The sequence below is a fragment of the Stegodyphus dumicola genome, chromosome 9 (genome assembly GCF_044657685.1).
Source record: "Stegodyphus dumicola isolate Sdum_Otavi_A_Nest chromosome 9, ASM4465768v1".
NCBI lineage: Eukaryota > Metazoa > Arthropoda > Arachnida > Araneae > Eresidae > Stegodyphus > Stegodyphus dumicola.
In genome coordinates this window covers 86527391-86546389 of record NC_140776.1, presented here as the reverse complement: position 1 = coordinate 86546389, position 18999 = coordinate 86527391, and the positions used below count along the sequence as shown (strand labels likewise).

The 18999-nt window shown below is 30.3% G+C and overlaps 1 protein-coding gene across 3 annotated transcripts in view; it reads left to right on the top strand.

Moving 5' to 3' along the window:
- Nucleotides 1–1165: 1165 nt before the first annotated feature.
- LOC146995406 (uncharacterized) overlaps nt 1166–18999 on the top strand; it is a 30027-nt gene continuing 12193 nt past the window's right edge. For all 3 annotated transcript variants that reach the window (XM_085823720.1, XM_085823719.1, XM_085823718.1), the window contains exons 1-2: nt 1166–1322; nt 2331–2440. In XM_085823720.1, the coding sequence (XP_085679846.1) occupies nt 1244–1322; nt 2331–2440 (189 nt within the window). In that variant the 5' untranslated portion in view covers nt 1166–1243. The remainder of the gene's footprint in view (nt 1323–2330; nt 2441–18999) is intronic.

Here is an 18999-nt window from a genome sequence, read left to right as displayed (position 1 = left end):
TAATGTACAATTTTCATTATTTATAATATAATAAATTATGTTGATTTAGGGCCACTTTAACCCTGCAAGAAGTATAAATGTATACTTAAAACAAACAGTTTAAGAAATTGTGATTTTAAACATAGCATTAAGAAAATATCATCCAAATATAAAAAAAAGTTGCTTTTTACTGATTCTTGAATTTTTTCAGTTTCGTTTCCTCATTTCTTTCAAGTGAATTTGAAGGAATATTTCGTACATAATTGTTCAAACATATATTTAGAAATCCTGATGACACTCATGTTTATTATCTTGTACAGCAAATTACATTCACAGCATCTTTTATTAATACGTACATACTATATTACAAAAATAACTGAGATAAGCCTCAGTTATTTTTGTAAGAAGCTGATGGTGTAGATGAAATGCTTTTCGTACTTTTCAGATATAATAGTCTGGAAAAGTAAATATGCAACTGATATCAATGCCACCATATTTTCTGCTGGGTCTTTGAAACCTCCCAAATTTTACAGTATCAATATATACATAATTTGTTTCCACTAATGTTCCATTTTTTCTGCCAAGATGTAGAAATCTATGCAAGCACTTTAGTTAGTTTCAATATTACTTGCACAATAAACAGCAATTGTATGTGAAAACTTCTGCAACAGTGTCTGAAACTGCAACCAATTTCACCGACCATTGGAAATAATTTCATTGATTAATACTTTTATGAACTTCTTTTACATCTGAAACTTCTGTAATAAACTGTTTTAGAGAGATGTATCGATAGGAATTAGAATGAAGCTGAAGAATAGACTTAAATTAATTTTTTTTTCTTTTATATTCCAGGATTTGCTGTACTGAAATATAGTAACTGCCTTCAGACATCTGATGAAAATCTGTACTCAAATTTGTGAGTATGAAATTTACACGTTAAAATTAATTTTGACCTAATTACTAAAAGTTCTTAATTCTATCGATGATAGCATATATAGTGTGAAAAAGAGCAAAAAATATTTCCTTGCGTAAACATTTGAAATGACTTTTTTTTTATTATCGTTGTTATTAATCTCACTGACAACACCTACGCTAATTTAAATAAAACGCGAAACGCTGGCGAGAAATTACAATAGGTTTACCATCATTTGTTGGCGATAAAAAGAAACGGCGCATGCGCAGTTCGTTCAAAAGATTTTCTCATAGGGAGCCGTTTACAGCCATCCCTGTTTTGAGCCGCTAGTAGCAATGGCGGTCGAAAAGAATGGTAAAGTCACAAAGAATACTGTTTGTTCGTGGATTGGCGTTTGTGACTGAATCCATCGAAGTTATATTTGAAGAAAGTAAGTGAATATTTTATATTTTCAGTGTTTAATACTCGTACTTTCTTCACCTATACAAAATTTTATAAATAGCGTCTGTGTAGGAAATGTGATTTTCCATGTGTTGTTCTTTTGTGTACGTGCCTAATGATTCATTTTCAGGATTTGGTACTGTTAAATTTTGCACTAGTCTGTTTCTTACTGTTTGTGTCACTCCTTTTTGTATGTGTCTCACCTTTTTATAGTTATATTATTTTTACTCAAACGTTTTAATATTTATCTTAAAGCATACTGTAATTAAGCAGGAAATAGCTTTTAATGGAAAAAGAAAGGCAATATTAACATGACTAATTGTTCAGAAATCTGTTATGGAAATGTTAATTTTTTTATTTGCTTAGTGTTTTCTCTAAAAATAATTTAATTTCTTATTTTTGAATTTAGTTTTATAAATTTGCTTTAATATATAATCTTTAACTCAAAGATATTGTGCTATTAAAAAAGGAAATTTTATGCCATAGAAACACAGGTACTTTGTTCCAAATCTGTGTTAATTTTTTTTTATATATATACTGAATTTTTATGCACTTGTAATTACTGAAATATATCCTTTCATGAATAATAAGTAAGTCCTAAGTCCTTTCATGAATGCATTTCTTTTTTGTTGTTTTAAAAGATCTGCCATAGTTAAAGAAAGAAAATAAAGTAAGAATGCTTTACTTTCAGTTTTGAATAAATTTATTACTATTTACTGCAGCTTCAAGTTTCTCTAAACATAATTTTCGAAGTCAAAACTTGATAGTTATGTTGATTATTAGACTTGCATGAAAAAATTTATTGAAAAATTAGTATTTGATCTAAAATACCTTAAATTATTTGAATTATATTTTACTAAATCATGTATTTTGATATAACTAGATAGTTAAAAAAATTTAAATTGTAAATGTGCAGAAATGCTTATATAAAACCAAGAAATTGTTTATATTTTTGTTGCTTTTTCCCTTGTAAATTAATTATATATATATATTACAGTCTGGGGAGTCAGCACCCTGCTGAATTGTAGTAAACGAGACGTCCAATCTACTAGACCATCAAAGATGCAGATTTGGATTTTCTATTTCATACTTATTGAAATCATAATGGTATGTTTGTTTAAATTAGTACTGTTTATGAATGTGATAAAAATAAATTCTGATAAGCTAAGAAATGATTTATTTTCTATTAATTATGAACTGTAAATAATGTAACCAATTTTCTTCATAGTATTTACTAAACATTTTTTTTTAAAGAAGGGAGGTAGTCTTATTTATACAATTCTTGCAGAGATACCAAGAAATAAAACATTTCAGGAATTTTCACTCAGTATATCTTGATGTGTAAAATCGTGTTGTTCAATGCCATATTACTTTTTCACAGGAAAGTAATTTTATTGATCTAACATCTGCATAAATCAAACTTTTTTAAGAATGATTACAGTTTCTAAGCTAACTTAAAATTTTCAGATTTAGAAAATGTATGTTTAATGTAGCATTAGTTTTCCATGGAATAGAAAAGGTTTTCAAAATGTTCAGTTGTTAGAGGGAAATAATATAAATGAGATTGTCCTGATACAGTTTCAGCTGGAAATGAAGCTGAATTTTCGGATAGTGAAGATTTCATTTAAGAATTCTAATAAAACTGATTAATGTAAATCCTCTGCATTTAAAAATTCTAATAAAACTGATTAATGTAAATCCTCTGCATTTAAAAAATTCTAATAAAACTGATTAATGTAAATCCTCTGCATTTAAAAAATTCTAATAAAACTGATTAATGTAAATCCTCTGCATTTAAAAAATTCTAATAAAACTGATTAATGTAAATCCTCTGCATTTAAAAAATTCTAATAAAACTGATTAATGTAAATCCTCTGCATTTAAAAAATTCTAATAAAACTGATTAATGTAAATCCTCTGCATTTAAAAAATTCTAATAAAACTGATTAATGTAAATCCTCTGCATTTAAAAAATTCTAATAAAACTGATTAATGTAAATCCTCTGCATTTAAAAAATTCTAATAAAACTGATTAATGTAAATCCTCTGCATTTAAAAAATTCTAATAAAACTGATTAATGTAAATCCTCTGCATTTAAAAATTCTAATAAAACTGATTAATGTAAATCCTCTGCATTTAAGAATTCTAATAAAACTGATTAATGTAAATCCTCTGCATTTAAGAATTCTAATAAAACTGATTAATGTAAATCCTCTGCATTTAAGAATTCTAATAAAACTGATTAATGTAAATCCTCTGCATTTAAGAATTCTAATAAAACTGATTAATGTAAATCCTCTGCATTTAAGAATTCTAATAAAACTGATTAATGTAAATCCTCTGCATTTAAGAATTCTAATAAAACTGATTAATGTAAATCCTCTGCATTTAAGAATTCTAATAAAACTGATTAATGTAAATCCTATGATTCATGTAGGTATTCTTCTGTTATCAGGACCAGATTCAGAAATGTGTGTTTATATGCATGCATTTTTAAATGTAGGTGTGGTTGATCTTTACATTACGGTAACTTGGCGATTTTTTGGCGAAAATTTGGCGGCCAACTCCCGTACAGCAACCCTCTATTTTTTTTTTCCCCGCCGCGATTTTGTCTTCACGAAGTAAAGACATGTTTCTTTTCTTCTTATCTACTGAACACTTCTTCCAACAATCTACTAGCCGAATTACACTTATGCTAGAAATTTTATCAAACAAAACTGCTTAATCATGAGAAATATTCACTGCAAAATTCGGAAAAAGTGCACAATACCATACACCTTACGTGTTTTTCAAAATAACACATACACATAAACCATGTACACGCCGACTTATTTTTACTTAAAAAAACATCCCAGAATTGCACAAAAATGGCATTGCGCACACTCTTCACTATATCCATGTACACTGCTTTTATCTCATAAATTAAAAAAATTTCACGAAAATACATGACAATTTTCTCAATCTTTAAACCCGGTAAAAAGAACATATATGAAATTACCTGATCGCGAAAAAGTATTTACCCTTTACAAATATGAACATTTCCACATATAAAATGAATAAAATATCCAAAAACTTTTACCTCTAAATCATCTATTACATTATACACGTCACCAACGAATTCATACATGAAGCATTACAAATATTTATTATCAAATATTTAAATTATTTCCATGCACATTTATTTCAACTTAAACATACACCTAATTCCTACAAGTATAAAATTCACAAAATAACTATCATATAATCATATCATATTAAAATATAATTAAATTCAAAAACACCACTTAAAATATACATGAGCACATACATTCAATTAATAAAAATTACCTTACAATCCTAATTACTTTAAACTAAATCATTGCTAATAACAATTTTCCCAATAATACCAAATTCCTTTCCACCTTACATTTCCAACAATGCATAAAAATAATTAAAAATACTAACTTACCTAATCTCCTTCAGAATCTTCATTACGTGGCGGATACACTTTTCTTCATTCTCTTTCAGAATCTTTAAAATCATACTTATCTTTCAAAGCAAGATACCACGTAAAATAAATAACATAATAAAACATGTTTATTTCTCTCTCACACAACCTTAAAAAACATTTCTCACTATCCTTTTCAATACCACTAAATACCCATTTCGAATTCACTTTACTTACGGCCATGGGATCGAAAAATTCACAAACACTATTTCACACAATACAGAATAAAGCCAAATACAAAATTCCCAGATTTTCCCCATTAAAGAACAGTAATTCGTCCATTAAAATCACATGACATATCCCATGATCTCTTCCGATTAAAGAACCGTAATTCGTCCATTAATATCACATGACATATCCCATGATCTCTCATTTCCCCCACACAAAATAATGCGTAATCGGAACTCAGTACTGCTCACATTATTACCAAAGTCCCAGGTAGTAACCTTTATCGCCTCCAAAATGTCGCCAAACTACCAGTTACCGTAATGTAAAGATCAACCAAAATTGGTTAATAGAATGGTTTTTCTGAGTAAATGAATTAGAGTTTAAAACAATAAATATAATAGTGCTACAATAAAGCTTCGTAAGACTGGATTTCCTTCGTAAGCTGGATTTCCTGCTAATTTATAATTTAGATTTTTTTTCTGCTTTGTGAAACTTTTCTCTTCTTCATAACATCATGCTTCTAATGTCCTTTAAAAGCTAATTAATTAATTTTGACAAGTATTTTGCTTGAGAGATGCTCTCATGGAAGCTACTAAATGATATTTGTCTCATACCTGCTTTTCTGATTAGAAAATACATGAAAGACTAAGCCAGCCATGACCTGCCTGAGATCAGTGTACAAATGTTTTGTATCTTTAAATATGAAGCTAGGTTAAGTGATGTATGTTTAGTAAAACTCTTAATCTTTATAATAAAATATATCATAAATATATTATATCTACATAAATATGTATCTCAGAACATTTGCTTAGATACAGCTAGGATAACTTCTCTTGTTAATGTTATTTTGCACAGATTTTTTAATCAAAATTGTCTCTAAAGTAATGTGCTATAGATTTGTTTTGAGATTTAGAATGATGTCAGACAAAACTGGACAAACTGTATATTTTCCTAGATCCAAATTTTCCAACTTAATGGAAATAATGCTTGAATGGAAATAATACATGAATGGAAATAATGCTTGAATAATACATGATGGAAATAATACATGAAGTAAAATTCTGAGAAGGAAAAAAAAACTTCTGAAAGCATTTTAATGAAAAATTAATAACAAACAGCAATACCGGTTTCTATGAAATGATGATTTAAGTGAAAGAAATATTAATTAGAAAATATGTAAACTGACGTTTAACATGTATGTTACAAAAGTGCATAAAAGATAAGTTAAGTAAATGTGTTTCATCAAAGAGTAAAATCTTCTATTAATGATTTACTATGAATACATTATTAGTAGTTATGTGTACATTTGAGAAAGAGTATGAAAATCATCAGTACAGCGAATATGTTCTACTGATATTATCACTTAACGCAGTTACCATTTGACTGTTAATAGACAAAAATATAAAAATTTCCTCAATTTATTTGCAGAATGAGTGTGGATGAATCTAAACAACATAGGAACATTTCTTTAGATCAGGGGTTTTCAACCATGGTATACAAAGAAGCAAAGTATTTTTAACTATTAAATTAATTAAAACCCAACATCCTGATTGAGTTTTTTTTCTAACACTCATAAATTTATGTGATTTGAGCTTTGTTCAGGAGTGGTGGTGATATTAAAGGTTTTCAATTTTTGTTTAGATGGTACGCGTTAGTCAAAAGGTTGAGAACCGTTGCTTTAGATTAAATATTAGAAGAAAATGATAATTGCAGTTTGTCTAATTTGTAGATTTCCACAATGATTTAATATTTTGGGGGGGTTAACATTAATATAAATAACTGTTGTAATCTTAAAACACTGATGGCCCTTAAAAGCATAACATTATTGAAGACGGGAGATAAAGCCATATTTATTATACAAATAAATTTTAATACATGGTTTAACTGTACATGTGTAAGCAAATCAGTTAGACTTAAAGTACATGGTTTAAAAAACAGTTAAACTTGGAGTATACCACCTCGTACAGCCATTGCATGAAGATAAACAGATACTGGATGTGCACCTAGAATATGTGAGAAAAGTAGATTTCAGTTATTACCAGTTTTCAGCTGATGTAGCCATGGGTAGACTGTGGTACGTTAGTTTTTTTATAATCATAGGCCTGATATATTCAGTAGATAACAGATCTGATGAAATCATAGATCAAGGGATTAATAGATCAATAAAAAAAAAAATGGTGAGAATTTAGGATTTGTTCTCTGTTATGTGCCATACATTCCTTGTTGATCACTAGTTCTAGACAACCTTTAAAGATAGACAGCAGTGAGCTTCGAAAACCTCAGAGTAATAATAAATGATTCATCAGATTTTAAAAACACTGCCTTTTCATAAATGGTATACATACAATAATCAATTTTTGAAAATGAACTAGAAACTAAAAAATTACCTCGCATGCTACATACATTTTATGAACATTGATCACATAGCGCACTTCCAAATGGCTATTGATTTCACATTTTTTGTACGAGTTTCCATACTGCATCATCTATCACATTTGAAGTCTTCGACTGGGCAAACATTAAGGAGTGCATTTTTGTACATAATGTACTGTTAATATGTTATGTATAAAATGCACCTGGTGTTCACATGGTATTTTTGTACATAATGTAGCTGGTGCTCACATAACATACACAGCAAAACATTTGTTGTACGTAAAGAAAATTTGGATAATTTCTCATTCTTTACTTGGATTCAATCATTATAATATGCATAATATTTTCGATATTAGAATTTTTAAATCTGATGAATCATTTACAGTAGCCCTAAACAATGGCGCCTGTTCAACTGCACATTAAACATGGAGGCTGTTTTTTTTTGGGGGGGGGTGTTTAATTTATTTGATTACAGTATAGTAACTTGGCTAAGGGTAGAGGTACTTTCAAAGAGAAGTTAGCTTATACATATTTCATATATGCAGAAAACTATGAAAACACACGTGCAGCCAACCCGTTCGCTAGAATGTAAACCCAGATCGAATTATCAGTATTCAGCTACTTTACTGCTTGGTTGCTAGCGAAGCCAGAGCTAGATATTTTATCACCTAAATAGAATAACTGCTGCTTGCAAATTATGCCTTCCAGTTCCTGCCAAAATTCTAAAAATTTTGACGCTCCTATGTCTTGCTGCCCATTGCACTCATACAGGTTGCCCTGGCCACCGATGAGCATTAAACGTGAAGGCAACTGGAATGTAATGGACCATACAATTACACTTGGTTTCAGACCTGTATGGGGATGCATAATGATTGACATAATGCATTTAACGTGAAATTAGCATTAAACGTGAAGCAACTGCAAGCATTAAACGTGAAGGCAACTGGAATGTAATGGACCATACGATTACACTTGGTTTCAGACCTGTATGGGGATGCATAATGCATGACATAATGTGGCATTTTTTTGATGCAGACCATGGATGTGATCCTTGATGGTGTTGATGTATTAAGATTCATCTGGAAAAAATTCATTTATATTATTCATCCTTTTATTTGCAAAGTTGTATGCACAACTATAGCTGTAGTCACTTATAATGTTCTAACAAGGGTTTGGTTAGGTTACTTGAACATGGCAAAGCATCTAAGGGCTGCTTATTTTTTCTACCAAAGTTAGCTGAAACAATGGTCACTTTAAAAAAAACTACTTTAACTTTTTGCTATGTAGCACTTACTTAGTTCTGAACTGAAGAATAATATAACTGTAACAGCCATACATACAGATTATGTTATCTTAATCAATGAGTCAAACTAGTGAGTTCATTCACCAGCTCAGGTAGGAAAACCAGATCAAGTAGGATAGTGCTTTTTTTTTTTAACATAATTAAATATAAAGTATAAAGCATATGTGCTTTAAAAATGATAATTCAAATTGTGACAAAGGTATCTATTTATTATTAATACATGTCAGATTTTTAGAGGTAGTTATTTCCCAGCAATGATGTCTGTGTGTTTTCTTTGGTGGTAAAATAAAAATCTCATAGATTGAAATAATAATCATTCCAAAAACATATTGCAATAGTAAAGTTCTGATATATGCAAATAAATCATTATGTGGAAGAAAGGAAATTGGTTTGAGGGAAGCACAGCTTATTAATTTTTGTTCATCACAGTTCACAAAGTGTATAACTTACTCAAAATAATTCTAAAATGATGAATTTTGGTACTTTCTAATTTTCTGAACCTCACCAGAATGCTGTGAAAAAGTATTGATGGTCTAAACCATGATGTGAAGAAAAATTTATGTGGCTACACATGTCACTAAAAATCATTTATATGGCAACCCAAGTATACACATAGCATTCTCCCAGACAGCACTTCTCCAGATATTTTCACCAGTGTGGTTGCAGATTATGATCCCTCCTATGGGAATTTCAGTACTTCAGCATTCAGGTGGACCACATACCACAGTTTCTATTGTCTCTGATAAAATCTTTGACAATGTTGCTTTCTGCATGCATACAACATAAAAGGCATCACATGCCTCTCTTTCCTTTCTCATTTTAGGATTCTGGTGCCAAAATTTTGCAATTTTCTGTTTTTTTTTTTTTTTTTTTTATTTTTATTAAAAAGATTTATAGGGAAAACAACGGTGAAAAAAGCCTAGAATTGTGCGTGTCTTGTATTGAAGAAGAAAAATGTAAAACAATAGGTGGTGGTGGATGAATCGTTGAAATAAATTTAAAGATATGCAAACAAACATCCCTCTCCTAACTCACCAACAAGTTTGCAAATGCTCTTCAAAGTTGCCAATGAGTTCATGACTTACCACATCAGTGGTAAGAATGTAAATTCCATATATTTTATGGCTGTTGTTAAAGACGGAATTAAACACAGGAATTTTAATTTAATAACTTATATTATTATATTTGTTTCCCTTAATGGGAGAGCAAACATAAATATTGGTGCAAAATGTAGTTTAAAATATTATTGGTAAATTTAAAATACATTCAAAATGCAATTTGTCACACTAGATCATCCCCATCTTTTTTTTAAAAAAAAAAAAAAAAGAAGGTAATGAAGTAGAAATAGATAATGGAAATGACACTGTGTATTTTAAAATATAAATGAAAATTTAGGATAATCCAAGCAATGTTTATGTGTCTAAAAAGTATATTCCTTACTACCTAATGCATCTAAAAGTTACTGATAAAATTAACTGACAAGTTACTTTTAAAACAAGAATATTAAGAGCGATTCAAAGGTTATATTTAATTTAATGGACAGTAGGCAATGTAGGCATATATATTTTGCTGTAAATTGACTGGCAAATGTTATTCAGTAAAGGCAATGATCCCACGTGTGCTTTCTCTATATGACTACTTTGATCTAGTCCATCATTAACAATATTTTTCCTGGGATTCCATCTCAGACTGAAAACTGAGATAAATTTAGGTGTATAATTGTAAACTTTGTAATCTTGTTCTTAAAAATGTGGTTGTATCACGATAAAAGATTAATAAACTATGTTAAATATTGTTTTTCCAACATTCCATTAGCAAAATGCTATATGGATATAACCCTCTCAAGCAAATAACCCATTTTCCTTCCTTTGTAATGATCCGGTATTTCTCAAGTGTGTATTGTATAAAGTGAAAATATATATTAACATATGAATTAATTCAGTTGTACATAAAATCACCTCTGACTTAACTGATTTTTTTTTAAAGGATTAAAACATAACCGCTCTAATCCGAACAAGTATGGCTGGAGTACGAGAAGCTTTACCACGTGACAAAACAAATGACGTCGAAAGCTCTATGTTACGTCTAAATTCTTCTAACCAATAGCAGCGAAGCAGCTCTCACAGCAGGAGGTACAGCGAGTACGTTTTAGGAACATGCGTGCGCGACTGTGGAAACTCGTTCGTTTTTTTTTTTTTTTTTTTCCCCTCTCAAACATAATTAAATTTATGTGGTATAATGGTTGGTACGCACTGCGCGATTGCATTATGCACCAATAATGCAGGCAAAATAAAAAATAATCAGCAAAATGTATTATTTCATAGGTATAGAAACTTATAGTGTTTCTTGATTTGATGCAAGTTATTTTGAATTTTCGAGTTACTTAAATTAATTTATTCATTAATATATAGAGAAACTTCTATGCATTTTATTAGGTGTATTTAAATGCCAACGGTTTTGAATATTGTTGTGAATTGTGACAGATGCATATAAATATGCTTAAATAGTTTTAAATTATGTGTATGTAGCTCACTGCATTAACTAACTCGTGTTACACATGGAAAAATGGCCATGCAACCAGACTTTTCTCCAGGAATTGAAGTCAAACCACCAGTGTTCAGCTGATGGGCCTTGTCAATTACTTAGAATTTGAGCCTATTGTACTGATAATATGGTACATGCCAGAAATACAATATCATTAATACACTGGGTACATGTAACCAATAAGGACTAACAACACCGCAGAGTACAGAAAGCAACATATTAGAAGTCCACAATTCATTTGGCTAGCAAATTAAGTTGTATTATTATACTTAAGGCTATCAGTTCTGGATAATTTAGTTACAGTAATTTTGCAAAGATAGTAAAGCAGTTCCTTCAGCAATATTAATTTTCTAATTTTTAAGGTTTTTTTCTTTCATATTATTTGGAAACGGGGTAATACATAGCATGCATTTAAATGCAATCAAAATTTAGGAAATGTATGATTTAAGAATATAGAAACGTTTAAAAACAAATATGCTAAAATTCTTGTAAAATATAAAATTTCATTTTCTATCTGTACTTATAATTTGTTACGATTTGTATTATGAATGAATAATATAACTTAAGCAAATATTTTATTTATTATAGTTTTAAGATTTGCATTCCATTACTATACAGTGCACCATGATATATTTCACACAAAATTTCATTTATGAAATTAAGATTCATATTTACTAAGATTTTGTTGAATGTAGTGTTTAAAATTTAGTACCAATTTTGACTTTTGCATTTAATTATATAAATTTACCTACAGAATTATATTTTGCTATATAAAAATTGTATCTACGAATGTAATCATTATGTCTGTGGGGATATTGTACACAGGTCATCATATTAAATAAACATCTACCCTTTTTCCATGTGTTCACAGAAAGTACGATGACAGTTAAATGACGTTAAGATAAACTTAGTGCATTTATCTGTGTATGAATAATATTTTTCCACAACTAAACTGATAACTCTAACTTTTTTATTCATAGAATGGTTAAACTGAATATGCTAAATGAAATGTAATATTTAAGTTATTATATAAACATATTTCTTTTTTGATACCAAAACAAACACATACAGCATTCAGTCCTATTAATATCTGCCCACCAGCGGTCGAGCGGTAAAGTCGCTGAACACTGGTAGTTCGGTCCGAGGTTCGAATATCGTGAACGGGCTGGCTGCATGTGCGTTTTCGTGGTTTTCCCCATGTGTAACGTGCATACGAGCCAGTTTCCCTTAGAAAGTCTTCCACGAAGGCATCCCTCCCTTCAGGCGCATAGCCCTCGAGGCTTTCCCATAATCATACACACCACCTATTAATATCTAGGATTTACTTCTTTGAAATAAAAAATGAGGATGATAATCCAGAAAATGACTACATGTTTCATTTCGTTATTATTTTTATAAATTAAACAATACATAAGTGAAATAAATATAGAAACCTAAAAGATAAAATTCTAAATATACAATATTAATAACAAAACATAGTAGAGAATATGCAACTATTCTTTTAATATCTTTTACTCATTTTTTATATAAAAAGTTATCATCTTCTATCTGAATACTTTGGAATTTTTTATTTTTGCTAAAAAGTAAAATTAAAAGAATTCAAAGAATTAAGATTTAAATTAAAATTAAGTCTCAATTTTTATATAGAATTACATAATGCAGCTGCTGATTAAGTATTACACTTCCTTTCAGTTATAGCTTGAATATTTCATTTGTTTATGTTTCTTCTTGCTGCTTTACATCAAGAAATTACAAACAAGTTTTAGAATCTAGCGACTTATAATTTTATACAATTTCTTTTTTTTAATCTATTAAAATTAATCATATATTACAGGAAAAGCTCATGCGAGTTAATCTGGAAAAAAAAAATGCCACAAGTAAACTAAGATTTCTAAATGAAGCAAGTACTGCAGAAACAATTGGACCGAAAGTAGGCTTTAGCAAAATAAAATTAATTTAAATTTCAGCCAAAGTAGATTCCAAACATTAGAGACAAGTTTGTACAGCTTTATAGAATAAATATTCTTAATTTGAATTTCTTCTATATCGCTACACTCAGGGCTTAATTTCTAAAATTAGAAGAGCCGGAAACCTATGGAAGACCGTTAGTAAAGAGGAACAAGAGTAAATAAATACATAAAATGACTATTAAAATCATTTATCATTTAAAAATTAAATAGTTAATTATTATCAAATTAATAAATAATTATTTAATTAATATTAGCAATTAATATTTATTAATTATTATCTAACCATTAATTAATAATTGATTATTATTTATTAAACTAATTCAATAAAATGTAAAGAGGTAAATTAACATTTAATAAGCGATTTTTAATATAATTTTATTGCTGCTAGAAATAAAATTTTTGAGATTAAATTTATACTGAAATTGTAGTTCCGTTAATTACATAAAAGAAGTGCCGGAGCCTTCTTATGTAGGGCTCCGATGCGCTTCGGCTAGAAATATCATTTATCCCATGAACTGAAAAGTCACGGAGCCGGCACAATTCAAGCTCTGACTACACTACATATTTTCCAGTTCTTGTGAAAAGCTTAATATAAATAAAAAAAAAGCTTAATATTTATTTGTTTACTTTATTAAACATTTCTTTCAATGTAAGTTGTTTCGTTTTATGAGATAATACTTTCTCTTTAATTCTATAAATAGACATAACTTCTTTTTCAGTTACAAAGTTCCGCTGTTCAAGTCCTATAATTGCTGTGTCAAGAATACCGACTAATTTGTCAATCGAAATTTTTTTGTTTTCAATAACCTCTGTGTCACTTTCCTCACTATCGGAAGCGAATTATAATGACAAGGAATTTGATTTAAATCATATCAAAGACGGAGTACATAGAGATGAAATACTACATTTAGTAAGGAATTATAAGCCAAATAAAATAAAAACATCTGCCCTGAAGATAAGGATAGTGCTGACATATCAACTTCCAATTCATTGCACGCCGCGGCGTTATGCCTAATTACATATCATAATTATGCTGAACATTTTTAAAACAGAAGTTACTTGATTAACTTACAGTTGCTAATTAATAATATTTTCTTTAACATGTTTTTGATGGACTTCATTTTAACAAATGAATTATAATATATAACAATATATATATATATATATATATATGCATATTATCTGAAGATATGAGTGCAATATTTGGGACATTAAACAATTATCTTCAAGGAAAGTATGCAAAAAAATCAACTTCGTAACTATTGGAAAAGGTAAGTTTTCTACAAATCTATATTCTCATTAAAATAATTTAAAAGTATGATGTTTTGTATTGCACTACAGTCTTTTACTGAATTCGGTAATTAACTGTATTGTAGTTTAGTAAACAACTATTTACTACAGTTATTTACTAAATTCATTTTTGCTAAATAACACTTTAAATAAATTATTTATTTTTTCCAAGGACATTTTCTTATGCCATGTAAATGAACGGTAGCATTAATTGATTTAAAACATAGAATTCATGTTTACGAAATTTATTGCATATTTTGTAGTCACTTTGAAATGAAATATGAAATATTAAAAGTAATATTCAGCCTTTAAGAGTAACGTGATTTTTGAAAATAAATTAATTTTTTTGCATTTACTAGCGCATTTAAATTTTCCAGTTACATATATATTCCATTTTGCTGTACATACCTAAAATGTGGATACGTAAAATATAAAAATTATAGTTTCACTTTTAATCATAACATGAAGAAAACATTTGCATACTGTTGCGCCTGCGCGTGCATTTCATTACTAGTGTTGGCGCTAATCTGAGATTGTGAGCTAAGTGCATGTGAGAGAATTCGTGGCTTCGAGTGGCCATGAATGATGTAAATTAATGAGAATAAAAGTGAGATATAATACAGTCCATTGTTCCTGAGTTTATTAAATTATAGTGTAATGCCTGTGCAAAACATCGTGGTCCGTCATGGGCCAGAGATCTATGGATTATGAGTTATTTAAAAGTAACAAGTAAGTCAGCAGTTTCGATTTAAGAATAAAGTGCCATTTTGTTATTTTGAGATATTGTGTAAGAGTTTTGAGAAAATTTATATACTGTGTTTAAGTAATTGAGAAGAATTACTTATTATCTTGTGTTATTTCATTAAGAGTACAATGTTGATAAAAGGTGCACTTAAAGAGGATTTAAAGCTATTAGATTTAGAACTCAATATAGAATTAAGTGAAAAGATAACTGTTACAGATTTAAATTTAGCGATTAAAAGTAGTGAAGCTTTTAAATCCGATCCAAATTCGGTAATAGAGTTGGGTAATTCCATAGTAGAGCATCGTAAATCTGAAGAAGCTAAAGTATTACAGTCAGAGAGATGTAAAACAGAACTGAAAATTGCTCGATTGCGAGCTGAAACCAAAAGTGTTAATAACGATCAAAACGAAACTGAAGGAGAAAGTTCCGATTCCTTAGATTCTCTTATTAAAAGTATAAGAACACTAACAAAGATTCCGAGTAAACCTGAAAACTGGAGTTATTTTTTCTCGTCTTTAGAAAGAGCTTTCGCAGCAAAAAATGTGCCTGAGAAATCTAAAGCAGAAATATTGTTAAACTTGTTAGGGGAACGGGCTTCGAACATTATTGTGTATATTAGCGATGAGGAGCTAAGTGACTATGAAAAAGTAAAAGCTATTATTCTAAAAGAATTTGAACCTACACCACAAATTGTTTTAGAAAATTTTAAAAAGGCTCAACGCCTAATTGAGTCCCATGTGCAGTTCGTGTCGCGATTAACCACAAATTTTGAATATTACTTAAAATTGAGGAAAGTGTCTGAATTTGAAACTCTGAAGTAGTTAATAATATCAGACAAATTGTTTGAGACAATAGATCGAGAAACGTCAGCCCATATTTCTGTAAGGCAAGCTGAAAGTTGGTTTCCACCTCAACAAATGGCTAAGGAAGCAGATTTATTTTTCACATCTCGTGGAAAGTCCCTTGCCGCAAGTGTGGACAGTTTTCAAAAATCTCGCAACAATTACAAAACGTCGAAAAATGTTTCAATGGTATTCCTTGCCGATGTAAAAGGTTTAAAGTGTGTTCTTTGTGAGAAAAATCATTTTTTGGCAAAATGCCCAAATTTTTTTAAACAACCGGTGAATGATCGGGTTGAAATCATCAAAAGTCATAAATTATGCTTTAATTGCCTAGCATTAAACCATTCCATCAAAAACTGCAAATCAAAGTTTTCGTGTTCCGTTTGTGGGAAAAGACACCACGTGACACTGCATTTTCCAGTAGAAAATAAATCATCGAAAGAGAAGGAAAAAAATAAAAACGAAACAGTGAGTAGTTCCAGTGTGCTTTCCCCTTAGCGCCAGACTTTCTGCCTAATAGCGGCAATACTCTGCTTACAGCAACTAGTGTAAACAGATCCAAAAAAAGTGTTCTTCTGAGCACGCCTATTTGCTTTATTAGTGATGGTATGGGTAAGCTACATACAGTCAAAACATTACTTGATGGCGGCAGTACTTCATCGTTTATAACCAGAGACTGTGCGAATAAATTCAACTTTGATTCTGAGAAGGTAAACATTGCGATTTCCGGATTAAATGATTCCTTGTTTACAATTCGAAAAAGAGTTTCGGCATGCATTAGCAATAAAGATAAAAGTTACATGAGACATTTAGACTTATTAGTAGTACCAAAAATCACACAAGATTTGATTCCTTCAAGGAAAATTGATATTAAAATGCAGGATTTTTGTAATATAAAATTAGCTGATGAGAATTTTAATGTTCCAGAATGTATAGAGATGCTTTTAGGAGCTGAGGTTTTCTTTGAGATATTAAAATCTGAACAAATTTGCTACGAAAACTCGAGTCTTATTTTACAAAACAGCGTGATCGGGTTTATAGTGTTGGGAAGCGTTACATCAGAAGAACAGAGCCGCTTACATTGTGGGTTAATGAAAACATCTAATGACTTAGAACAAACAATGAGAAAATTTTGGGAAATAAGAGTGTTGAAATAGCCATTCCAAAAAATAAAGAAACAGCAATATGTGAAGAACATTATGTGCAAACTCATAAGCGGAATGAAGAAGGGAGTTACATTGTAACAATGCCACTAAAGGAAGATCCTATTTGCTTAGGAAATTCAAAAGATTTTGCCCTTGAGAGATTAAATTCCCTATGGAAAAGATTAGTTAAAGACCCTGAATATTTGAGTCTGTATCAGGATTTTTTAAAGGAATATGAAGAACTAGGGCATATGACTGAGGTTGAAGAGAAAAATGAGCCTAGGGTAGTGTACTATATGCCACATCATGGGATATACCGACCTCAAAAAACAACAACTAAATTGAGAACAGTGTTTAATGCATCATGTTTAACATCAAATGGAATTTTGCTAAATTCTTTACAACGTAATGGAGGGGTTATTCAAGATGATCTCTTTTCAATCATGCTTAGATTTAGAAAGTACCCATTCGCATTTACGGCGGATATTAGAAGAATGTATAGAATGATTGAAATTAACCCTGAACAGAGATGCTTGCAGCGAATCCTGTGGAAAAAGGAAAGTGATGCACCTGTGAAAATCTACGAGCTTAATACTGTGACATACGGTACAGTTAGTGCTCCATACTTAGGTATGAGAACTCTTAAACAATTGTCGATTGATGAAGGTCCAAAATTGCCATTAGGTGCGCCAGTCTTACTTAAAAATTATTATATGGATGATGTGCTTAGTGGAGCGGAATCTTTGAGTACAGCTAAATAGCTTAAATCTCAGTTAACTGATCAATACTGAAGAGTGCAGGAATGACACTGCACAAGTGGTGCAGTAATCATGCTGAACTTGGGGAAGATCACTCCTATTCTTTCCTAATGAAGCAGAATCTACAACACTTGGAGTGTCTTGGAGGTCTAGAAGAGACTGTTTCTGTTTTAGAGTGAAACTCGATAATGACATAGTTGTTACCAAACGACAAATATTGACCACAATTGCAAGATTGTTTGACCCGATTGGTTTACTATGGCCAATCATATGTAAAGCCAGAATATTCCTGCAACGGTTGTGGTTGTTAAAGCTGAATTGGGATGAACCACTACCAAAAAAGGAAGCTGATGAATGGAAGAAGTTCTCTACTGAACTGGAAGTTTTAAGTAAAATAGAAATTGAAAGGTTTATTCTTATTGCAGAAGTAGACTATGTGGAACTTCATGGATTTGCAGATGCCTCTGAGGTAGCATATGGAGCAACCATATATTGCAAGTGCCGTTCGAGAGATGGAGAAGTGAAGACAAGGCTAGTAATGAGTCTCGCCTATTAAACGAGTTACTATTCCGAGAGTGGAGCTTTGTGCGGCAGTCCTACTTGCAAGGTTGATGGTTAGAGTAATATCTGCATTAGAGATTCCTGTGAACAAAGTTTATCTGTGGAGTGACTCCATGATCATGCTGTCATGGATACAAAAGGAACCAGTTGAAGACATTTGTTGCAAATTGAGTGGCAACAATTCAAGAGTTGACTAATGATCATCAGTGGCGTCATGTATCATCAAAGGAGAATCCGAGTGATCTTATATCCCGAGATTTGGATCCCAGTAAACTTGTACAAAATGATATGTGGTGGAAAGGCCATCTGTTCCTGAGATACGACGACTATCCAAATAGAGAGATTCCGGTGGAAGTCATTGTGAAGGACTTTCCAGATGAACTTAAAATCCTTAGTGACTCTAATATTTTTCTTAATGTGAAAGCTAACCCTTTCATTGAGAATTTCTTAAATTTAAGTAACAATTACACTAAAATTAT